The 25,189-nt window shown below is 40.2% G+C and overlaps 2 protein-coding genes across 9 annotated transcripts in view; one reads left to right on the top strand and one right to left on the bottom strand.

Moving 5' to 3' along the window:
* Positions 1-15: 15 nt before the first annotated feature.
* Positions 16-8,998, top strand: chdh (choline dehydrogenase). Its single transcript, XM_068733355.1, has 10 exons — positions 16-87; positions 1,495-1,947; positions 2,267-2,501; positions 3,688-3,850; positions 3,981-4,132; positions 4,314-4,443; positions 4,680-4,814; positions 4,937-5,079; positions 5,708-5,810; positions 6,131-8,998. Exons 2-10 carry the CDS (start codon positions 1,526-1,528, stop codon positions 6,547-6,549), a joined length of 1,902 nt encoding a protein of 633 aa, XP_068589456.1. The 5' UTR covers positions 16-87; positions 1,495-1,525; the 3' UTR covers positions 6,550-8,998.
* Positions 8,999-11,275: 2,277 nt separating this feature from the next.
* Positions 11,276-25,189, bottom strand: part of cacna1db (calcium channel, voltage-dependent, L type, alpha 1D subunit, b) — a 75,746-nt gene continuing 61,832 nt past the window's right edge. For 5 of the 8 annotated variants that reach the window (XM_068733681.1, XM_068733685.1, XM_068733684.1 and 2 more), the window contains 14 exons: positions 25,041-25,168; positions 24,704-24,800; positions 24,431-24,533; positions 23,390-23,491; positions 19,328-19,464; positions 18,878-18,994; positions 17,550-17,995; positions 15,489-15,515; positions 15,166-15,306; positions 13,976-14,154; positions 13,518-13,630; positions 13,221-13,355; positions 12,719-12,904; positions 11,276-12,338 (listed from right to left, as the gene is read on the bottom strand). In XM_068733681.1, coding sequence (XP_068589782.1) covers positions 12,033-12,338; positions 12,719-12,904; positions 13,221-13,355; positions 13,518-13,630; positions 13,976-14,154; positions 15,166-15,306; positions 15,489-15,515; positions 17,550-17,995; positions 18,878-18,994; positions 19,328-19,464; positions 23,390-23,491; positions 24,431-24,533; positions 24,704-24,800; positions 25,041-25,168 — 2,217 coding nt within the window. In that variant the 3' untranslated portion in view covers positions 11,276-12,032. Of the gene's footprint in view, positions 12,339-12,718; positions 12,905-13,220; positions 13,356-13,517; positions 13,631-13,975; positions 14,155-15,165; positions 15,307-15,488; positions 15,516-17,549; positions 17,996-18,877; positions 18,995-19,327; positions 19,465-23,389; positions 23,492-24,430; positions 24,534-24,703; positions 24,801-25,040; positions 25,169-25,189 lie in introns of those variants that run through there. The other 3 variants (XM_068733682.1, XM_068733683.1, XM_068733688.1) reach the window with 3 other exon arrangements.

Raw genomic sequence — 25,189 nt, 5'->3', positions numbered from 1 at the left:
CTAAGCCCCGCCCACAGCAGTGGCTCGCTTACACACATAGAGTTAGTCTCATAGTCATAGTCTCCAGTTTCAGTGTTTTAAAAAAAGGTAAGTTCTCTTTTCCTGCTCCTAATGTCAGTTGTTCACGTCTGTTTTGGTATTAAACTACTCCTGAACCACCTCGGTTTAAATTAAACATAGTTTGTAAACTTTACATTCAGTCAACGCGAGATATGTCCATGCCCTGCTGCTGTAAACTGCAGACGACATGAATAGTTGCGTTTAATCGAAACAAACGTAACGGTTAACTAAGTCCCGGAAAAAAAAGTTTCTCAGCAACGCTGTTCAACAGCAGCCTGACCCGTGTGAAGATGTTTGCTTACACTTTAAACGTCTTGAAGCTTTTGAAATGTGTTTTAATCACGCAGAACTGTGTCCACAATGTAGCGAGCTGCTGTCCTGCAGCAGACCTACAGACCGTTACACTGATAAGCGAACGGTTGCGAAATTCGTCTTTAATCGTCAACATTTAGCGGTATTTTAGACTAACCATAAAACCTAAGTTAGTGAAACTTGGAGCCATCTTGCTGGTTCCCACTTGCTGTGGATGTTTTGGTGTCTGAGAAGCTATTTTCCGACATTTCAGGCTGTTTTATCACTAAACCTGGTGGTGACTGGCTGGTTTATTGCAGTGACAGTCCTGACCTACATATATACGACCCTGTCCTGAATGAGGAGACTTTTCTCTGCAAAGTAAACGCATTACAGAAAACCCCTTAAATACAAAATAAAAAAGTACAATGGCAGACAGTTTTTTGCAGCCTTTGCTCTGTAACCTTTTACACAGAGTAGACATGATTCACTCTCTCTCTGTCACACACACACACACACACACACACACACACACACACACACACACACACACACACACACACACACACACACACACATACGATGACAAAAGATTTCCTGTTGCTCAGTCAAAGTGAGACTGCAGAGAGGAGCGATTCGTTCCTACTGCTTGAAAGACTATTTGTCCAAATACAATGTAAGCATAATTGGTACTTGAGCAATGAAAAGTTAGTAGAGAAACATAAACTGCTCTCCTCAATAGCAGGGAAGAAGCCAAGGCAAATAACCTCACAGTGGGTGGGGGATACTTCCAGGGTGCAAGGAAAAGGGAAGAAGCCTAAAGAGGTCAAAACTCTAGCAACACTTGTAGTATAAAGAACAACTTTATTGTATCCGTCTGTAGTTAATATATTTCTGGTTGTTCATTTAACTGCCTGTAATTTAAACAAAGTTTGAGTTGAGAAGGACAAGGTGTGGCTGAAGTAATGATTAATAAAATGTCAGCCAAAAGGCTTTCCGTAACCCACAATTTGCATACTAGCAGGACAGTACGCAAATGAGTGTTACTTTTGGACATGTACATTTCATTAGATGTACTAGTTTGAGTCCCAGCTCCAGCTTGCCCCCTCGACTGCACCTTTCAATGTGTGTTGTGATTTACAGTGAATGAAGAAAAAACCCTCCCAGAACCAGGATGTTGTCTTTGGCCACGTCAGGCCAAACTGGAGCCCGACGAATTGTGACTGGGACTCGAGGGAGATTTATGAGGGATGGCAGGGGCTTGTTCACCTGTTTGCCACAATTTGCCTCCAGGACCAGAACTACGGGCCAGTCCTCTTTCCGATCCTTCTTCAACCATGACAGATGCTTCAGTGCCACAGCTGCTAATTGGAACGCTTCATCAGCGACAGCCAATCAGAAGACATCATCCTACAGTTACGTCATTGTTGGGGCAGGGTCAGCGGGCTGCGTTCTTGCCAACCGACTCACTGAGGATTCCCATGAGTCTGTGCTGCTGTTGGAGGCTGGGCCTAAGGACATGTCGCTAGGCAACGTACAACTCTCATGGAAGATCCACATGCCAGCTGCGTTGACCTACAACCTCTGTGATGACAAGTACACCAGTTAGATCATTTCACAAATGTTTTGTTGCTGATGTATAAAACAATGTTATTTACCTTGTCATTCATAACTACAATGGTTCCCAGATGTGTGCAAACAAAAATGTGATTTTATGTTATTTTAGACTATTAAAACCACAATAAATGAAAAATAATGGATATAAAATGTAATTTAACTAATGAATCATCCATATATTATATATCAGTCTCCATATAATAACAATATTATTAAACTGTTGTTGTCCAGATCCGGTAAGCGGACAGATATTGGTTCCAATCTGATGCAATGCTGTATTTTTTTCATTTCTCCTCAGGTATAACTGGTACTACCACACTTTACCCCAGGTCCACATGGACAACCGGGTGATGTACTGGCCGAGGGGCCGCGTCTGGGGCGGGTCCTCTTCACTCAACGCCATGGTGTACATCCGTGGACACGCTGAGGACTACAACCGCTGGCAAAGGGAGGGGGCCGAGGGCTGGGACTACGAACACTGTCTGCCTTACTTTAGGAAAGCTCAGTGTCATGAGCTGGGAGAAAACAGGTACCTAACAACAATATCTGCTGGACATTTGCCTTTCATCCGAATGCTCTTGAGGGTACCTTTTTGACTTCTGTTCAAATCATTTTAATATGAATAGACCGAGTTTAAAGGGAACCCTAAGTCTGTCAGCGTTAGTGCTGCAGTCCCACAGACTCACAATGCTTCAAAATGCATAAACGCAATGGAATGTAAATTTGTAGTGGCACAGTGAAGATCTTATCACATGGAGTCTAGCCGCAGGATCATCAAAGATTAAATGCAATGCGTCACCAATCTAATTTCAGCACATGCAAATGAGGAAGATAGACGGCAGCTCAGATATTAACATTAACTGCTCATTGAAACTAGAATGATAAAGGCCTGTGTGGTCTGGAAACATTCTGGGAAGTAGATATCACATACGAAAGTGATGTGTGTGTCCATCTGTGTTATAATGAAATTTGATTTTATTATGTGCTACGTAGTGTAATTTATCAGAGAATGGAATTACCATGCCATTCATCCACGGGAAGATTTTTCTGCAGTGTGAGATTAACATAATGCTTCCACGTAGTACTGCATCACCACATTGTGTCCAATTGTTTGTGTTTGAACTTACAGTAAGACAAACGCATACTCAGCATAAGGTCAGTGCCGAACCTGGTTGTTGTTGGTATTCAGGAGTCGTGGACAAGATTATTTTGATATGGGTGAAAATCCTTTTTGTTTTTGTTAAATCAGCTCACATTGCACAGATAGTATCCGCTTGCAAGAATTGGAAGTTCAAGTCAGTCCCAATGAGCACGTTTCCACATTCTTCTATTTTTATGTGTCAAATGATCATTTAAACAGCTTGGGAAATTGTTTTGATAGGATTGATTTTAGAAATTATATAGGTTGTTTCACAAAATGCAGATTGAAGGTTCTCAGGACATTTATGTTTTCCAACTTTTGTGGTGACCCTATAAGTTCTGACTGGTTGACTGTTGGCGTAAACATAAATGAAAGGAAATGTCATCTCATAAGTACGTATACACAGCCATCTTCTGAAAGGTAGCAATGCTGGGAATTTAAATGATTTATGTCGATGCAATAGTGATCATTGAAGACTTATACCCAGTTCCCATAGACAGATTGTTGCATTTTGAAAGAGAAAAGCTCTTATCTTTGTGACACATTACATTTTTGTTTTGTGTGTGTACTGTAGGTACCGGGGAGGCAGCGGACCTCTTCATGTGTCCAGAGGGAAGACCAACCATCCCCTTCACAAGGCTTTTATTGAGGCCGGGCAGCAGGCGGGATACCCCTTCACGGATGACATGAACGGACAGCAACAGGAAGGCTTGGGCTGGATGGACATGACCATTTATAAAGGTTAAAGAAAACATGAACTACTATATCCAATAACAATTGAGAACACTTGTAACCACAATGCTGTATTTATACATCTCTTATTAACCAACCAATAAATATTGTCCACATCCCACTGCCCAAATCTGTCTAGGAAAGAGGTGGAGCTCAGCCAGTGCCTACCTGAGACCTGTCCTGTGTCGACCCAACCTGAAGACGGAGGTGCGCTGTCTGACCACCAAGATCCTGTTTGATGGCAACCGTGCCGTGGGTGTAGAATACACACAGAAAGGACAAAAGAAAAGGGTAAGATGGATAGAATTACCATCACTTTAAAAGATGGGGAAAGAAAATTATGTTGTGGAAGATGATCTTTCTCAACCATAGTAGTCAGAAATAGCCCAGTTAAAAGCATGTTGGCATGTAGCCACTAGCATGGACTCTTTTAGTATTGATTCACTCATTAGTTTTTCTGTTCTCTCTTCAGGTGTTTGCAGATAAAGAGGTGATATTAAGCGGAGGAGCCATTAACTCCCCTCAGCTTCTCATGCTGTCCGGGGTGGGAAACGCTGATGACCTGAAACAACTCGGTATCTCTGCGGTTCAGCACCTACCAGGTAACGGAAATGAGAAAAAAGGAAAAATCTTTCCAAAAAACCTGCTTGACTTTATTTGAGGATGCAGGTTGTCACGTTTTTTCCAATTTATTTGATATTAGCACATGAACACATACACACATTAAACACAGATACACACTGACGGAGAGATTAATTTACACCTGTTCCATGCTTACAAACATGACCGGTATTCTTGCCTCACTTTGTCTTCTCCTCTGGTCTCTGTGGTTTCTCAGGTGTTGGCAGTAACCTGCAGGATCATTTGGAGTTGTACATCCAGCAGCAGTGCACTCAGCCCATCACCCTGTACAAGGCCCAGAAACCTTTCCACATGGTTAAGATAGGCCTGGAGTGGCTCACTCTGTTCACTGGTAACCAAAGGCACCCACACATGCATGTGGTAACAAACACATTCTCCCTAATGTCCTAAACACTGCCTGTCTGATGACACCGTGTCCCACCATCTAACTTACCATGACAACTGTCCCCTTAGGTTATGGAGCAACAGCCCACTTGGAAAGCGGAGGGTTCATCCGCAGTCGACCACATGTCACACACCCCGACATCCAGTTTCACTTCCTGCCCTCGCAGGTCATTGACCACGGTCGAGTTGCCTCCAAGATCGAGGCGTATCAGGTGTGTGTTAAGGAAATGGTGGCTGTTTTTTTGTGCAGGTGGAAGATGTAATGGAGGTGTAATTATTAATACACAAGTTGTTTTGTTTTGACTTCACGTGGGGGTGTGTGGGAGCTTTCAGGATGGTTTAATTGTAATATACGGGTGTACGTGTGTCTGTGTGTGAGTGTGTTTGTTACTTGTCAACAGTGTGTCAGATAAGATTCCAAAGTACTCCTTTACACTCTGAAATTGTTAGATAAGACCCTCACGTAATGCACAGGACACAAAGAAGAGTTTATAGAGTCCCATTCGACGGAAAACCTTTCACGTTGAATAAACCACCAGGAGCTTCCCAGAAATTTCCTGAGAGGTGGCTTGGTGACTTTATTTATAGGCTCTTTTCCAGACAAGGATACATTCCAGGAACGAGTTAAGAGTTATGTACATCGGGAAATGAGGCTTCTATTGAAGTGCTACAAAAGGCTTTGTGTTCTTTGTGGAGTATGTTTGCAGTAATGCTGGAAATGGCATAATGGGTAACATCTGTATTACATCTATAAACAATGAGTTTGAGTTCTGGACTTTCCTGGGAACATGTGTTGTTCTTTTCCATACACATAAATGAGTGTTTCTGTTTGTGTTTCAGGTTCATGTTGGACCAATGAGAAGCACCAGTATCGGCTGGATGAAGCTGAAGAGCGCCAACCCTTTGGATCACCCGATTCTCCAGCCAAACTACCTCTCCACCGGTAAGATTCAGTCACTGGACTGTCTAGTACCAAATTCAGCAAAGGTTTAGAGAACTTCACCCTGTTTCCCTGGAGAGCATACTTTCTGAGACCTGCTTGGTTGTGAATGTATGTGAATGACACTTCCCTCCGAAGGCTGATAATTCATTTGCAAGGATCGTTGTTATTTGAAAGATTTGTACTGTATTCATTATCAATTAGCATCAAGTGTATCTCAGTAATGTGGGAAAATTATTTTGAGAAGGAGCCTGGAGTTGGGTTGAATGGCAGACTGCTGATAATAAAGCCATTTTTTTTTTTTTATTTCCATCTCCTCTCAGATGTTGATGTGTGGGAGTTCAGGGAGTGCGTCAAACTCTCCAGAGAGATTTTTACCCAGAAGGCCTTTGACCCGTTCCGTGGCCCCGAAGTCCAGCCTGGTCCTGAGGTCCAATCCGACGCCGACATCGACGCTTTTGTTCGCCGAAAAGCTGACAGCGCTTACCACCCGTCCTGCACCTGCAAGATGGGCTCGCCATCCGACTCGATGGCGGTTGTCGACTCCAGTACGCGTGTTCTGGGGCTCGAGCGGCTGCGTGTGGTCGACGCCTCTATCATGCCCAGCGTCGTCAGCGGCAACCTGAATGCTCCGACCATCATGATGGCGGAGAAGGCTGCTGACATCATCAGAGGTCGCCCTCCTCTCGTTGACCCCGGGGTTCCCTTGTACCGACCTCCGACTCTCGACACGCAGCGATGATCAGAGGGAACGAGTAAAGGGTAAACAGTTCACAACACAATGATCCGCTTCTTCTGTGTTTGATCAGGAGCTGATCAATTTGCCCGTGAATTGTGTGAATTGTGTTGTCTTAACACACCTGATTTAAACACTCATGGTAACATTTCAGTTTTAAATGTGTAGTCACAGGCTAACAACAATTATGATGGGCTGATCTACGCTTTTAAAATTCTAATCCATAATGATATGTTGATTTTAGCTGTTTACATGTGAAATTCAGTTTTTCAGTATTGCACTTGGTGTCCTGACAAGGATACAGGGGCTCTGTCACTTCCTTATTTTTTCATGATTTTAGTTTTAATTTCCATTTTAAATTACAGATGTCTTTAGTAATGTTAAACACTTCCCTGCCTCATTGTTATAAATTTAGACATGAAGTCCAAACGCACTGAAAACTTCTGCCGCAGGCGTTTTGAAGTTACACCTATTGTTTTAAAAGGCCAACCAAGCACCAAAAGCGTGTGTCAAAATGCGTCAATTTAGAGCGTCAAAAAAGGACCCAGCGACTAAAGCTGTTTTTTGTTTGAAGAGAGCTAAAACACTACTACTGTTGCTTTCACTGGTTAAAATGACAAACGTCACATTAGCTGTCACTACTTAATGTAAATTCCGTTTGTAACTTGATGGCCAGTTTGTGTGCTCTCTGCAGAAGGTTTGTACTCGGATTATTTATGAGCTAAGAGAAGCTTCAATGTGTAACACAACTGAGTGCACTCAGTTTTTGTAGTACGAACGACTTCAACAGAGTGATGCATCCTCCGTCTAGCAGATCGTGTGACGCCAATGTCACATTGTCGAGGTAAACTTTAATCTATATCATATCAATAATTGAATCGTATCCACTTTATAGTTTTTAACCAGGACCTTCATTATTTAGATCAAGTTAAAAGATGATAGGGTATCTGTTATATGTACACATTTGGCCTAAATAGCAGCCATGGAAGCATCAACTGACATGCATCAAATAAGGCTTTCACTGCGTTTGGGTCATCAGCTGCCTGCTGGTGCTCCAGAATGGCATGACATGGTTTCTGGTAATCATGGCAAGTAATTGCAACCGCTCTGTGAACATAGTGGAGAATTGCTTTCCGGAATATTTGAGAGGCTGACAACCGTACTCGTGTAAATTCCAAGGTATACCTCCCCCTCACTGTTGCGTCTGTGCCTCAGCGGAACGATTGTTATCAGCCGAAGCACTTACAATCAGAGGAAGCTAATATGGAACAGGTATTGGGCAACAGCAGACTCAACAGCATTGCACTTACATCATTAAGTATTACAACTCATATCTTTTAGTTGCCTTTTGGTTTAGGATAGTCTGGCAGCTGTTTAATATAAGTAGTAATACATGCAAATAATAACTCAGCATATCTGGATATGCTGAAATACTCTATAATGTAAAATATACACAAAAAAGCTGTCAATGTCACTTGTTGTTTATAATTTTTTTCTTAATGTATCGTGGATGTTTACAAAGAAGCTTTTGAAGAGTATTGTGTTTAACTGGTCAGATTGTACCACCTGTGCCTGTAACATACTGCAGTGTGAATTACTGCAGTATGTTATTGATGAAGTGTGTTCGTTCAGTCCAGCCAGGACTGATACACATTGGTGTTGACTACATTTATCAGCCTCACTGAACAATCTTTGATTTAAATTAAATGAACATGTTTTTATTATCAACACTAATATAGGCAAGTGCTAGAATGAATTCAAATTGTGTCTTATTAAGCTTTGCACTACTCTATTAAGTATCTTCATTACAGTGACAACTACTGTTTGCATTATATGCAGTGTTGTGCTATATTACATGAATGTTTAAATCTTTTTTGTCCTAATGAAGGAGTAACACTTTGATTGTAAAGGGAAAATGACTGTGAAAGTTCTTACAGCCTTTATGTCTTTTATTTCCCTTGTGTTCATTGTAAACAAACACTAGAAACTGTCCTGACCTTGTCCTCGTGACTTTATTCAGTGATCCTTACAAAAATTCTCAGCAGGTTCATTGTCAAGAATTCAAATGTACAAAACAGGGTTTTTGTTTTCCATTGGTACAAAATCTATAAGGTACTTGTGCTACAGAGTAGATAGAGTTATATTTTTTTGATTTCCGTACAACAAATGGGTAGAAAGCAGAAATCTTCACTTTTTACAAACACTATACAGATTGTATACATTGTTATCATTTCATCTGTTAAGCAGTGGAACAGTACAAAAAAAATAAAGCTGTCAGTTGCACTGTTAAAGCTGTCAGTTGTTTTTGTCACTATGCTTCTTTTGATAAAAGTGTAAATGTTGATGCATTTGGATACGTGTACTGCGAATAAGCAGCAGGTGATTATTTTTACTGGTGTTGCTGGCTGTCACTTAATCTGTTTGGTTTTATTGACTCAAAATAAATCTGGACTGTACAAATCTATGTTGGTCAATCAAAGTTTTAAACATAGATGTTTGTAAAAACCAATCAATGATAACACTGAATGACGAATTCCTTTTCAATTTGTGTTTGATTTAATAATTAGTATGTTTCTCCCATCGGAGGAACCATCACAATCCACTGCAGCTCTACGTTGTTCAGAGTGCTTTATTGGCTCCTCAGAAATGTGTTTCAGATGGCTCACGCAGCAAATCTACACATTTCTGCTTACAGCATGTGTGTAATATGGCTTTTAAGTGTTCTTAATTACTCTAAAATGTTTTTTTTAAAAGTTAGTAGAATCCAAAACATTAATATCGAACCTCTGGCTGTATTAACACAACATTGAGAGATTTTAAAGAGGTAATTCTTGATTATTTTTTCAGATTTCACTGCTAATCATCCAACACTGAGGTGACTTGAGTCACTGATTACTTATCAGAACTCAGAATTTAGATTACGATCAATTACTGCAATATGGTATTTAAATTTAAATGTTTCACATGATTGCATCTTTAAATGTCTTTCTTTTTTTTAAATAATTTTGTGCAAATACAGCCTTTTGCCACTATTGCTCTGACACCCAGATAGTTACAGAGGTAATAACAATATCTTTCAAGTTTTTCTTAGTTTAACACAATTTACATGCAGTTAGAAAATGCATAAATCCTTTTTATCAGCTGTATTGGCCACTAAAATCTGTATATATATATATATATATATATATATATATATATATATATATATATATATATATATATATATATATATATATATATATATATGAAGAATGAATAAGTGCATTTACAGTACATACGAAGAGCATTAAAGGTAAAGCTTGAGACAAACTAGCTTGTATATTCACTATTTAATCTATGCAAGGATTTTTTTTTTTCAATATTGGCATCAACCTTTTGTCATTATTGTTCACAAGAAACAGTTTGCTCTTCTTCAGCAACTTACAAAAATAAACAAATGACGAATCTGGAATAATAATTGAATATTGATGTGCGTGTAAATGCACTTAATGATCCCTTGTTTTGGTTTTATATTTGAAGAAGCCCTTTGATTGCACAGATCAAGCGCGTTGCCCAGGCAACAGTATTTAAATTCAGGACAAAAAGAAAAACAAGATTGCCCTTCCACGGCCCAGTGTTGGTTTGTAATAGTTGCCCCACAGACATCATTACAGTTGGCAGTGTTAGAGAAACACCGGTTGGTGGTGGAGCAAAAGTGAAGAACAGCAGGTGAGAAATGTTTCCTCTCTTTAGTGTTTTTAACTGCTAGCCTCCCTTCACAGACAACAGCTGTTTTAGACATTTTGTACACTCTGTTGAAACAAAATCCTACAAATAACAGGAAACATCATTGCGTTCTAAAAACACAAATATACTGAATTAATATATAGTCAGGAAAATCTCCCTGTCTGTTGCAGCTTTTTAAATATACAATATGTAGACGGTCAGACCTTTGTGTTGGAGATCTATGTAATAGTCTGACTCATCATGAAAAAAGCACTCAGATGCCTGAGGAGGAATTCCCCTTACTTTCATTGCTGCTTAACAGGTGAAATCACAGGAACTGAAATGGCCTGGAAGCAAAGCTGTTAAAAAGGCCGAGCCACACATGACTACAGAATGATGTCAGACAGATGATACTGTACTTTCTGCTACAGCATAATAAATAAACATTTCCTATACACCTGTTGTTCAGTCATGTTCTCAGTGTAAACACTCAGGCAGTTTGTCTTATTTTCATAACTCACGTTCAAATAGTTTCAAGCAGGTCTGAGAAAAGTGAGACTTTGCATATTCTGGGGGAGTTGGTAACAATGAAATGGTCTCTCCTCACAGTCTTCAAAGGGCTTCGATAAAAGTTAAGGATCACTATGCGAACAAGTGTGACATGGAACTTTCATCCTAAATCTTTCTTTATTTTCAGGGTGTTTAAAGGGATCATGTTAGTAAAATGGGTGTAAATTTAGTCTCTGTTGTTGGTGTAAAGGGGGGGGGGTATGTTTCTGTTATCAGTGTGCATGTGAGACAGAAGGATATGCCTGAGGACAAAGTCTTTTTTCAGTGATATGTGATTTCCTTTTCAAGTCAAGTACCGAAGACGAGCAACATTTAACCCTGAAACCTGAACTCAAATCAGCCTGCTGAAATAAATTAATATATTATATATATATATATATATATATATATATATATATATATATATATATATATATATATATATATATATATATATATATATATTTATTTGTCTCTATCCCCTTTTTGTGTTATTTGAGTCGTGCAACATGGAGGCCATATTGTAATGTAAATAACCAGCATCTGTTCACTAAAGATTAAAATCACACATTATACGTATATACATGACATAAAACTCCAACAGAATACAGGGAACCTTGGAATCATCGGATAACCAAAGACATTTTGCAGCACGACAAATGCAGCTTTGCAAAGCCAGCTTCAGTCTTTCAGACATCGGTGTGTTTAGAACGGTGACTAATTCAGTTTAATTGGCTCTTCACGTTGAGTGAACGGTGTTTGTTTCATGGCCTTGTTTGTACAAAGTCGCACAGTTTTAGTCAGAGAAGCAGAAGAATGACATGGCAACAATTATACTCTCCATATGGATGCAATCACCCTCATTTAAAGCCATCAAGGTTGTTGTTTCATTTCAAATACATGTGCTGCAGTAGAGAGTCAAAATTATTAAAAGAAATATGAATAACCAAGACAGACCGCATACCATCACTATCAACAGGCTGGCGAGTAGATTGGTTCCCTCTGGTCTCAACATTTGCTGAATTTATCTCAGCTCTTTCACATCAGTTTTTCTCATATCTCCTACATTTCCATTCTGCACAGAAAGAGAAAACAAGGCACTTTGTTCTCTTATCCATCCATGTTCTACATGTTCTGTCCATTGCAGGAGGCTCCTGAACAGAGACGTCCACTAACTGTGGAATAGAAGTAGAAATTCAATTGAAAAAACCTAAATAATCCTGTGTGAGCCGCTGCTATAGCGACGTGATGCATATCATCTCATCTGTTAGGTCCTCCTCGCATTTCAGAGCCACGTATGGCTCTTCGTCGCTGTAATCACGGATATTGCGGTCTCTAAGATCCGCGGTGGCATGTGGGTCCGAGCTGGCGCTCCCTGTCCCCCCAGTGTTGCCGTTATCCATACTCCCATTCAGCAGGTTACTGGCGGCACTCTCCATCTCATCAATGGTCATCTCACAGGCATCTGCGATTTCGTTTTTGGTCGCTGACACAAACTTGGGGTCCCTGGCATATTTCCCCAGACCCTCAGAGATCAACACCTGAGGACAAGTGACACATAATGAAAAGTTTGTTGATGAGGTGACAGGACATTCAGTTTCAGCTACACAAATGCTAGATTACCTTGTTGCTTTCTGGTTTGATATCATCATGAAGTTAATACTTTAATGCTTTTTTGTCTGCATATCAATTCTAAGACATGTTCCAATTAAATTTGGATGTTTGCATCTGAACATTGGTTATTATTATGGACATCTCACAGGTTAAACGATGAATCAAAACAATTATCAAGAGCTTCTTTGATATTACCAAAGAAATACACAAATGATAGAATGACAGTGATTTGATGATATCATACCTCCACAGACACATCAATCAAATCTTATCAAAGTGGTCAAAGTTTGAAATGTTTTGTACTCACAGCCTCCACCACACTGTTGGCGCTGCCTCTCTTCTGTAATACGTGTGAGCAGCATTCTGCAGGTAACTTCAGATGTGACGGAGAGTGGCTGCGGCTGGGAAGACCGTCCTGGCCGTCTGTGTACCACGAACTCCTCTTTACTGTTCCGGGGATGCTGCTGACGCTGCCGGGGCTGCGCCAATCCACCTGAGTACACACATGCACACACGCACAAACACACAGGCAATTTGAAACTACATGTTTTGTCAAAAGACACTGATCGAGATTCTTCTTTTATTCGTCAGGTATCAGATTGGTTTAATTGATGTCAGCCACCAAAGGCATGATGAGAACATCAATAGTAAAAACAGCTAAATGAAAGATTGTAATAAACCAGTTGTATTTCTGTGTCCCTTATGTCTTTCTTTCTTTCTTTTATTTCATATTACTTAACCAGTCTTTTCATTAACAGAAATTAGCAGGTTTATCTTTAACACGTCTTTGATCACACAGTGAACCACACCTGTATGAGTGGTGTGTAGCAGGGCGAGCAGTCGCGGGTGATGGGTGAGGCAGGAGGCGTGACCCAGGAGCGAAGCGACCGAGTAGGAGACAGACGGTGAATTCTGCTCGCATCGAAACCGGCCACCGCCATCACCTGAGGTTCAATCAATTGCACCCGGCAGTTTTGGGTAGGGAGAGGAGACAAAACAGGTCTCTTACAACTGCTATGCTTACCTTTGTGCCACTGCATTTTGTGACAATACTGTTTATTCATTCATCACAATATTGACAAACAGAAAAAGGTGTGTGAGTGTACCTGTTGCTGCACCAGGTGTAGTGGAAGAGCTGTGCAGGATGGAGAGGGAGGGGCGTCATCCTGACTACTTCTTCTGCGGAGACACTCAAAACTGAATGTCGGTCTCTTGGAAGCTGAGAAAACAAACAAGAACCACTAATGATCACAGAGACTCCATCTCTGGCTACATACAGAAAAGTTAATACAGTGACAAGTACTCAAGAACAAAGATAGACGAAACACAAGAAAAGCTAATTTGACACACATTTGTAAAATAACCTTACACTAATTTATTACAATGAACTGAATCTGAATGATGGTAACACAACTTGGTGCAATAAATCTTTAGAGTTCAGTCAACAATCCCGAAGGAGCGCCAACAAAATTGTATTTGAATAACAAATAAAGTTGTTACATTCAACCTGATAGTGTCAAGGAAGCTCAATCACTCAACGAAAATTCTAAAACTACTAAAGTACCGTTGTGCTGTTGGGCGTCACCTTGAGGTGAGGGTAAAAGCCACATCCTAGGTGATCGCCTCTCAACATGGTAGATCGGCTGTTGGTCATCGTCATAGTAACCCTCAGGCTGGGGGTCGCCCCTGGAAGCCCCAGGTTCAAAGTCTCCCTCTGCATCATGGTGGTCCTTGTTGGACAACCTGTGAATCAAATAGATTTTTTTAATTAAGTGATGTAGCCAAAAAAATGTGTTGTTAAAAAAAAAAAAAAGGAAATATATAACTCTAATATAATGAATACAAAGATTTGGAGGGGAAACATTTGGAAACAGGTAGCAACTGACTTCATTATGTTGTTACTGCTGAGCATTCTGACAGTGACAGCGACGCACGATGAACCACAAGTACTCATTCTAGATACATTCTACATAAATTCTCAGCCACAAAAAAATATTTGGATAAAGTCATACTAACAAGATACAATCATCAGTATTAGATTGTCTGTGCATTGCAGTGTGACAGTTTTGTTGTGAGTGTAGCAGTCCCTCATTCTTTGATACTTGCTGTAATTTCCTTTTTCCCAAAAATCATTTTAGCTGAATGTCATAATTCCCCTGAGTTAATTGGAGGCTCATTCAGATCACCTATTGTGCAGGAGGTTGCTACTGGCTTCTAATTAAGCATTGAGAGCAGCTTGGTGCATTTCCTGTCTTGGCCAATCAGGGTGAGATGAGAAGTTGGGAACTGTACTTAGGACATTCTGATCCTTCCTCGACTCAATCCAGACCTCATTTTAGCCAGAAACTTTGGGGCTGTATTCATAAAGCTTACTCGGAAAATTCTTGGAATTATGTTTTCAAAGAATTTCCCCTTAAAGTTAAGACAAAGATCCTAGTAAAGATAAAAGTTTTTCAGAAAATGTGAAGCCCTTAAGGGAGTTCCTGAGGTGAAAAACCGTTAAGAGTAGGGACACTGAGTCAATACAACATTGAAACCCCCATTAAACACATTTTCTTATTATCAAAGAGGCATATTTTTCATCGTGAAAGTACTTGTGAGACTTGTTTTTTCCAATTTAATATGTCTGTATTATGTGTTGGGAACTGGTTCTCAGGCTTCTTCCTGATCAGCTGAAATTTGGGGAATCAGTACTGTCACACAGTGTTTCCTCATATTATTTCAGGCTGACAGTTGCTGTTGCCATCACAGTACCTGTCCTTTGTGAGCATGATGTCGTCTTCATGAAACTCCTCCCCGCTGTAGTACTCTCCCGAGCCTCGCTCTTCATCGCTGTCTCCACCCCCCCGCTCCTCTCGGCGAATGGTGGAGTAAAGCCCACGGCCGCTTTCTGACCTTTTATCATAAAGTCAAAGATGCACTGATTAGTGCAAATTTGACAATTGTACATACGTAGGAATTTGATGTCCCTATCATTTTTGTTGGTTTGAGGTATTATGCAGTGCAAAGAAACACGCACATTAATACTCCACCAAAAAAAAGGATATTGACAAAGGATGGTAACATGATGCACATACCTAATGTAGGTCTCATAGTAGCGTGTCCTGCTCCGAGGAGAGGAAGTGGGCAGTCAGACAGACAGGAATATTTGCAACAGGAGATCAGGAAAGGAAAGGGAAGAGGTTGCATGCAATGACAAAGTGAAATATAAAATGAAAGCATTTTCAAAAATGGATTTTTGCACAGGCTGAATATTATGTGAATGTTTCACTACTTTACAAGCTTATTGTTCCAATACATACAGGTGAAAATACTGTAATCTAATTATTAGTATATATCCTTTATACTAATAAGTTAAGTATATTTGTAGAGCCCAAATCTCTAGAAACGTTAGGATAAGCACCCTTTAGCTGGGGGTGAAATAGGACAACAAATAAGTCCAAACACAAGCTTATAATACATTTCAAACAGACTTTTGGTAAGATTAGTTACCTCCGCCAGGAGTGTTCACCTCTGTTTATGTCCACTGCTAAACTTCCATCAGCAAACTGCTGCAGCAAATTCCAGACTATTTTGGGTGGCCAGTTACGGCTGCTCAACGACCTTTGCGGTTGCGGTGACCCCCACTTTCTCAAAATACCCTTTTGCCTGTTTTATACTGCTATTCACTGCCTGCTGACTCCGCACTCACTACTTTCAAGCGGCCCCCTGCTAGTAGGGACCGTTAGTAGTATCACAGCTGAGTGCATCTCCCAACCCCAGCCGCTACTGTGTCTTTCGTGCCTGCACCATGTTATTTCAGGGCGACATGTATGCAACAAATCCACTTCAGTTTGGGAGAAACATCATGGTTAGTTTTACAAATGGGTACATAAACCTTGGATCAGGTAATAAAACTTTAGGTTTAGGGAAACTGTCACGAACACGTTACTTCACAACAACACTTTGAGACACAAACATCTGGAAGTCCTGTATAATAACACTCGCAGTGGGAATATGGGTATACACTGTCAGGAGTTAGGGGAGGGGGGTATTAGGTGATATTTTTATACAAAAGCTATTTGTTGTGATCATGCATTCATCAAGGAAATGTCTAAATTGAAGCATGACTTGTTGCAACCTTTAGGACAGGAAACGATACACATGAAGATGCTCTTTTGCAATCGGTTATAGAAGAAAATGTTTATGAACTGAATTTTTTTATATTGCCTTTGTATTTCTGCCATTCCTGTGTAACAGTAACCTCTGTGTCGAGAGACAATATTCTACATTGATTAACAGATCTCTGTGAGTGAAACCTTTTGAAGTGGTGTGAAGAGAGCCCAGTAAGAGGTCACGCCTTAACTAATCAAATCGCCTTTGGCTTTGTGAAACAGACCTGTATTGAACCTATGCAAATCCACAGACAGACTTGTGAGTTGGGTTCTCATACCCCTTTTGTTTAACTGTTATTTCCTGTAACCCTGTATATAATCATGGCCACAACTCACTCTGGTCAGAGAGCATTCTACAGCTTTGTTGTGAACTTCTGTCTCCAGTGAATAAATCTCATCTGAAACGGACACAGACTATGACCTGAAAGAAATGTTTCTCCAACACATGCTGTGTGGGAGGAGCTTTGTAAATCTGTAGGGGGATGAACAAGCTTTGACATGGAGCAATGAGATCTGGTCATGCTGAACAGAAGGCTCAGGGGAAGTTCCAGGATGTGTTTCTATCGAATATGCCCTTTGAATTGTATTGTTCCCCCTCATGAGAATTTAAGAAGATAGTCTGGATGGTGAAGTCGGGCTGGCTTCAATCAATATCCCAATATCACTCAGAATATTTTCTTAGATAGATCTGAGACAATTCATTAATCATATTGAAATATCACCCAGACCTAAAGAGCGGTTTATCAACATGGCTCGTCTCAAACTGCTAAACGTGTATCAAACAGACATTCGTTTCTTTACTCAATGAAATTTGATAGCAGTTCTCAATCATGTAAAAAAATGTGAGCATCAATAAATAGATAATACATCTGTGACTATCATAAGAGATGCTCTTGAGGCTGCTTTGGTGTACGCAAAACAAGATTCTCCTTTTTAAAGGGGATCTCTACTCTGGGGAGTACTACTGCCCTTTTTTTCACTGACCTTGTGGAGTGTGACTTCCAAAGCTTGTCGTGTACTCCTTTGCTGTAAGTAGACGCTGATGATCCATTTTTCGTGGAGGATGGACGGTCTCCCCTTAACAAGCACATCTGCTGCCTCCCATTGGTCATGGAGTGAAGTGAGGGCACGTTGGCATTGTTGAGGTTGGCATTGGAGGGTATTGGCGATTGATGGGAAGTGGAAACGCAGTGAGGATGATTATACGGATGAGGGGTGTGATAATTGTGGTTATACTGGATGGACGAAGAGTTCATCTCTGTCTCCTCTCCTCTGTCGGCGTCGCTGGCTCTCCTGCCTGTTTGGGTGGGTTCGGTTGAGGCACTACAGGAGAAAGGCAGGATCTGTAGCGGCCGTTGGGTGACAGTGGTTGGGTGAAAGCAGCCTTGCTGATCAGCACTGACATGGTTCCCAAAAAGGCTGCCGTTACGCTGCAGAGAGACAACAGAAACCAATGAGGATTGAGACAAAACAGCATAATAGCGACCGTGAGCTGTTTCAAGTACAACGCACAAAGAGAAACAATGTTTAAATAAGTGTATGCGAGTGTATCTCTCAGGGGAACACTGAGTCAATGCTCAATCAAATGCTTCAAAAATACCTAAAACTATGTGGTGAAATATTATTAACAAAGGACTCCTGCCATGTGAATCCAGCCCAGCTCTACAGATTTGCTGAAGTTTTTCATACTGAACATCAGAGCCTGTAGTTGATAATACAGTGCCCCTTGAAAAAAGGGTATAATATATTACTGTGGCTAAGATCCATCTCATATCTGAAGGTGTGCCAGGTTCTTTTCTGTGTTAAATGCATGTGTGATATGCACAGTAATACATGAAACTTAATGAGTTTCACTCTTTCAGTTCTTATCCCTCCATCAAAAATATGACAAATAATACTAAATAATAACAACATTTTGAGTAATGTCAGATGTTGTAAAAGCAACGGAAATATAAATAAAGGTCCGCACACTGTAGCTCCCTTTAATTCATTAGCACATCCTTAAGTAGCGTTTTGAGCTAATGCTCTTCTTCAGACTTGTCATGAACAGTAAATTATCTGATAGCACACCTAATTGGCTTCGTCTAGGACGAATTTGGGACGTCTGAATCTTAGAGTTTTGTAATTAAAAGTAAAAAGAATAAAGAATATCAGCAGACACCTATTTGAAGTGTGGAATTTAAAAACAAATAAAAATTGGTCTGTTTTAATCGGCTTTATTTCGGAAATGTGTCCCTTTTTTAATAACAAATAAAAACAATAACCAAACTAAAAATTCTAAATGTCTGAAGGGCATCTTCAAGGATGTTTACCCTGTAGATTTCATCTTCTTCCTCTCCATTATCATCTACTAGCCCCGCCTCTTGCAGGTCACATGATATGGCTCGACGGATCTCTGGTCCAATGTCATGCAGCGTGCGCAAGCCGGCCTGCAAACAGAGCATCTATAATATCAAACCTGCCAGCCGCTACGTTCCAGTTTTTTTCAGGTGTCAGCATGTCGCTGCCCAGACTTTTACAGATCCATAACAGTGATAACGGAGTAATTCATAAAAGCTGATAACATAGTTTTAAAGGCAGACAGAGCACATCTCATATATTCTTATCGTTTTGAACTATGTGAAGCATAAAAGTAAAATGAGCACAGTTACTTTTTAAGGGTCACTTCAGGCAGACATTTCGTCTCACTTACTGAGGTATCCATTATGCAGATAGTGTTACTCGTGCAGGTTACTCTGGATGATTCATTGTACTTCACTCACCTGTAGAGCCATGGTTGTGTTCAGCCTCTCCCACGAGCGCCTTCCTACAAGACCTTGCTCTTTGCGCCTCTTGAACTTCCTGAAGTAGTCCTGTATCAGGAAGGTGGCATAGAACTTCCCCACTGTTACCTCGTCATCTGAGTGAACAGACCAGACACACCAAAGCCTCCCAGATCAACACCAAAATACTGAAATACCTCCACAGTGTTTGTATCCATTGATAATATTTAAAAAAGAAAATCCCTCAACAGAGATCTTCCCCTATCTCACCATCAGAGAGACAAGAAACACATCTAGGCAGGAAAGTCAATTTGGCCTAAAGGTATCAAAACTGAATTCCATTAACAGTAATATATCACAACAATGAAGCATCTCCACTGCAGAGGGCTGTATGAAAAGATAATATAAGATGATCCAATGAAACAAAGTACTTCTGTAACAATCAAAATGAAAGAATACTCATAATATGTTCATGAACACTCGCTGCAGGAGCATTATAATCACCGTCCAGTTGAGAAAATACTTAATACTTAATATTTCAAGAGGATCACAACACACCAGCACACACACACATTTCTTCATAGGCACATCATAGAAACTGTTGTCTTTATGATTCGTCTGTATGTAATACTGTTTGTGTCGACAGAGAGATAAAAAACACTGTTAAATTCCTATTCCATTCAAACTTAAAAACAACAGTGTAGCTAGACATTATTCTTGACACTGTTTAATTCTCATAACTGGTGGTGAAGTTGAAGTGAAAATAACATTTTCACACGCAAATGTGTGCAGCAAGTTTTAACCCGACAGCAGATAACATCTATGGCTGCAGCTTCCATCTATGACAACATGCATGTGGTTAGGAAACACTCCTCTTGCACGGAAAAGTAAAACCCACACATGCACACACAATTGCTCATGCAAGCAAATGCAACATGATGAACTCTTGAATTCTTAATGTACCAAACTCAGACTTTAGTTGGTGAGGAGTTTATAATACAGTTGTTTACAACTGCATTGTCTATAAGTCTAACCAGTTTCTACCACACATACCAGCACTACATCATATGGCGACTGCAGAATTTACTACATTCAACATCCACCCCTTCAGATACGGACGAGCGGACGTGTTTTATATCTCTATATCCCAGAAAAACAACATGAGCTGTAGCAAGAAGCACATGCAAAAAGGCAGCAAAAAAGAAACAGCCAGGGTGATAACTATAGCTCCCCCCTCGAGGGCGAACACAGAAACAACATTTAGCCGGACAAGAAGCTGTGACTAAACACACTATCTGCCATGCAGGGCGGCTAATCAAGCGTGGGTCTGATTCACTCAGATAAGGTTGCTGAAGCAGAATGGGGAGAGAGACTAAAGAAAAAGCTGAAACCCAGTGCGTAGGAAATGTGGGTGGTTTTTTTTTTTCATCATCATCACCTTTTCTAGACCCATTTCAGCATTCAGAGGAATCGAGTAAAGGTGACGAGTATCTATAGGACGGATGCTTTAAGATGGAAGCAGCATTCCATCCGGATTTGACGATCCATCTTAAAGCAGCTGACACATTTCTCTACATCACCCGATGCAGCCAGAGATAAACTGTGAAAGGCTCTGTTCAGAAAAAAAACCCTGTGAATATATATATATATATATATATATATATATATATATATTCAAGATTGTAAAAATTTAGAATTTTCAGATGCACATGAACGCGTGGGCCGATTATTTATCAGATAAATCATATTTTCATAACAGACTTTAGTTTGGAGTTTCCTGATTTCTGTTTTTCAAGCAAGTGATCATCATTTTGATATATTTCCACTTAAAAGAAAATAGCTGAGTTGATCCTAGTGATTTTTAGGAATGTGTTGACTAACTTGACAAGATGGAAAGATTTTATTTTTGATCAACCTGGTGGGGGAAGATCAATGTACAGAACATCTTGTGCCCACATGCAGGTGGCAGCTGGTTCTCTTTTTGGGCAGAGCCTGATGAAGTTTTTAAGAAAGAGGTATCAGTAGTTTCATGCCACCGGACTAAAACAGAACTGCCCCAGACAGTTAGGACGGCAGAAAGAGAAGAGAAGGCCAGCGACTGACTGAGCACTCAACTGAAAGCAGAGGAAGCTGTGGAAGAGACAGGCTTGGCAGAAAAGGCTCAACAGAAAGAAGGAGAAGAGGGGTTAGCAAATGAACACACACAAAGACATGCAGATGAATAAAGTTTGAGTGCTAAAGCATTGTAAGCGTAGTCCCTCGAAGAACTACATGAACACAAGCAGAGGAACCTGTATGAACATGCTGGACTCAGGTGTGCCTATCATCAGCACTTTATTTCAAATAATTAATTTTGTAAAGTGAGAGAATGATCCAAAGCAACTACCACAAATAAAAACTACAGTAGAGTGAGAGGTGAAAACCTCTAGCTTGGCAGAAACTGGACAATTTTCTGATAAAATAAGACAGAAAGTTGATTTCCACTTCAATTTATTAAGCAGTATACTTTAGGTGGATTCAGCAAAAGACGTTGGGTATGTATTTAGGAGCATAATTGTAACTAATAAAACTATTATGTATTTATTGCACTTCGAACTAATACTCATGACTGCATGTGGACAATGGATTAAAGTGACTTATATCAACTTGGCTTTCATTTTGACACACATTGTGCTTGACCATTGGTAGCTGATGCATGCAACTAAAGTTGTTCATAAAGGAAGAGCACAGTTTACCTTGCTGTCAAGGCTTGTGCAAATCCTTTACATATATTCGGTCTAAAGGAAGTTGAAAAATGTAGAACCAGACACAACGAGATCAATGATAAACAAAACTGTAGAATCATGACAAAGACCGCAGTCAAAGTTTCTGTGAAACGAGGGGAAAGTGTCGCTCTATCTCGGTTTTGGTTAGCAAGTAGGCCTCGCTGCTTCAGAATAGCAAAAACAGGATGCTGAAGGTCCCTCATCAGCTGTTTCTTAGTGTGAACATACACAAAATCTTGCTTTTGTGTATTAAAAATAACTACTATGTAGACTATAAAGGTGGCTTTAAAAGTTTGTAATTCGCAGTGTGCAACTATTGTCAGTGTAGAGTCATGGTTTCAATGGATTCTAATGGTGATACAGTTTGTCATCTTAGAAAGAGTGTTTGTCAAAATTTCTACAAACCATAGTCAATTTTAGTGTAGAAAAAAAGCACAGGTATAAATAGAAATAATTACTACCTCGCATTTGTACACCTTTGCCAACCAAATCACTTCATCATTCTATCCTATTAGACATTTGTGTGAGATTGTCACAGTAATTAGCATATACATTCTTGAGTTATGGCCAAAAACGTGTTTTGTGAGGTCACATTGACCTTTGACCACCAAATTCTAATCAGTTCAACTTTGAGTGCAAGTGTATGGTTGTACGAAATTCGTTCAAAGTCTTCCTGAGATTTCACTTTCACGAGAATGAACAACCCGAAAACATAATTCCTCCAGTCACTTTAACAACTAAGAGACACTTTTAAGCGTAGAGTGAACAGAATACCCGTAATAAATCACTCTAACTCTCACTCCCTCTCTGAAACCAGAAGGATTCAGTTATCACACCAAAATGTTTTTTAAATAAACTGTATTTGTGGTGTGATTCTTTACTGCTGCACAGTTTCCAGTGCCAAAAAACTAGTGAGGCTGCACAGTCTGCACAATGAACATCATTCAGCAAAGGAAACATGTGTAAATAGCACTGACTTCCTTTTTTAAATTCAAATTAGGGGAATAATACACGTGCATTCAAATGCATGTCCATTGTTTGACACCCTTCCTCCTTCTATTAATACTCTAGCGTAGAATACTTTGCTGTGGGACTTCCAGGAAATTTAACCTTAACATGTGAGGTTTCCATTATTTAATTCTCTGGAAAATACAAATGAGAAGCAGAGTATTCAAATCTGCTGAGAGAAAGAACGGTACAGAAGAAGAGAGGCATGCAATTAGGTTTCTGTAAAGCAAATGACGATCACTGAACCGTGGTGACCACGTGCATATATGTGTAGGTAATGACCACTGACCGCCTGCAGGGGGCACCACTTGGTCCAGCAGCTTCATGCTTGTCCTTTTCCAAATCTTCTTGATCACAGCTCTAAGCTCCTCATTGGCTTGCTCCAGATTACCTTGGAAATGACAGAAAAAGTGGAATGTTTAACTGTAAAGTCACTTTGGTGAAAAGCAACGAGTCACTGATCAATAAATTGTTGTATTAAGGGGTATCTGGCTGAAAGTAAAGTATCAAGTATTATAACTCCATCTCTCTTCTCTCTCATACACACAAAGATCACAACGCAAAACATGACATTTAAAGTTGCAATGAATACACAAAATTCCCCATGATAAACGAATTACATGGGATTAAGATTTGAATGTTAGAAGCCCTGATGGCCATTGAGGAGCGATACTTATTGAACACCTATAACTCCCTCTTGTGGCGAAATGTTGAACTGGAAGACACCAACTCAGTAAACAGGGGACTACTATACTAAAAGTTAAAGATGCATGACATGACATTAATTAAAAAGATACTGCACGAGGCATCCCAAAGTGAATAATTCAGAAGAGGGACAACCTGTTGAATCAAATCTTTCTGTAGATAGCAATGTAACTACAATGTTTATATAAATCATAAATGGTCTCATATCATTTAATACTGCAGCCCAATGAGGAACTCAATCAATACATCAATACATTTCAAACACAATGGAAATACAATCTTGGTTGCCCAATGAATCATTTTGAACAAAGTGGCCCATGGATGAAGGTAATTGTTGTTTAGGGATCACTAGCCGAAGCCTCTCTGTCCACAACATTGTGGATGGGTGCTGTAGTGGTTTCTCTGGGTTATCATCTCAAGGAGCTTTTATGCCACGAGGCTCCAGTGCACACAACACTCTTTGAGTCATATGACTCAAAATATCTATTTCATACTGTAAGTCCCTCTTTTTTACTGTACAGAATGACAATGCACAGCTCAAAAAAGCTCAACCAAATAATATGGATCCATAAGAATACAACCAAAAACGTTGCAGATCTCTAATTACTTAAAAGTCTTGACTCACCCTCAGTCTTAATCTTAAGAGCAGTGCGGACCAGAGCAAACAAGGTGGCATTAAACATGACTGTCCCATCACTGTTGAGGGGCATGTTCATCGCCACCAGACGCTGCAACAGAAGTACAGATTATGAAGAGTGCATCAAAAGTGAAAAAGGTAGGAATTGATGTGTTAATGATGTAAGAAGACTTTCACGTGTTTTTGTCACCCTCAACATTCACCACATGCATTTCTATATCTGTATGGGTGTTAGTGAGTCGTTATGTTGTCGAAACCCACCTTACAGGCCACTCTGTGAGGGCAGAGCTTGCCAAAGCCCAGCGGAGGCTGGATCCTCCTCAGCAGAGTCACCACATCAAGGTGCTTTATCCTGCCCCTGGCAACAAGATCCATTCAAATATAAGGCACTTTACCACTGAGCAGCACAGTCTTCACTGCCACTCAGGTTCTGATAAGTAACACATCATCAGTTGGTGCACCTCAGATGGTACAGCTGTTACCAAACAATCACCATCCTATGTGTACTGACACAAATACTCCTTAGCTGTAACGTACAGTGTAAGGGATAGGTAAACTTCAGTTGATTGTTCTCTCCAAATGGGCCCTGAGTACTTACTTGGCTTCAGGGTCGTACTCGGACCAGATCCTTTTAAACTCATCCAGGTGATGCGGCCCAAGAATGGACCAATCACGGGTCAGATAGTCAAAGTTGTCCATGATGACAGCAACAAACAGGTTGATGATCTGAAACCAGGGCAAGAATTT

This window comes from Cebidichthys violaceus, unplaced genomic scaffold (genome assembly GCF_023349555.1).
Source record: "Cebidichthys violaceus isolate CVI_PGR_0920_01 unplaced genomic scaffold, fCebVio1.0.p SCAF_6, whole genome shotgun sequence".
In the NCBI taxonomy this organism is placed as follows: domain Eukaryota; kingdom Metazoa; phylum Chordata; class Actinopteri; order Perciformes; family Stichaeidae; genus Cebidichthys; species Cebidichthys violaceus.
Note: the sequence above shows the minus strand (reverse complement) of the source record. Positions and strands in the feature narration are given on the sequence as shown.

Bases quoted from the DNA above. Each gene is read 5' to 3' on its own strand.
- chdh (XM_068733355.1), top strand. From the start codon at position 1,526: ATGTTGTCTTTGGCCACGTCAGGCCAAACTGGAGCCCGACGAATTGTG. The intron at 4,133-4,313 runs GTAAGATGGATA...TTCTCTCTTCAG, and splicing joins AGAAAGGACAAAAGAAAAGG to GTGTTTGCAGATAAAGAGGT. The intron at 4,444-4,679 runs GTAACGGAAATG...GTGGTTTCTCAG, and splicing joins TGCGGTTCAGCACCTACCAG to GTGTTGGCAGTAACCTGCAG.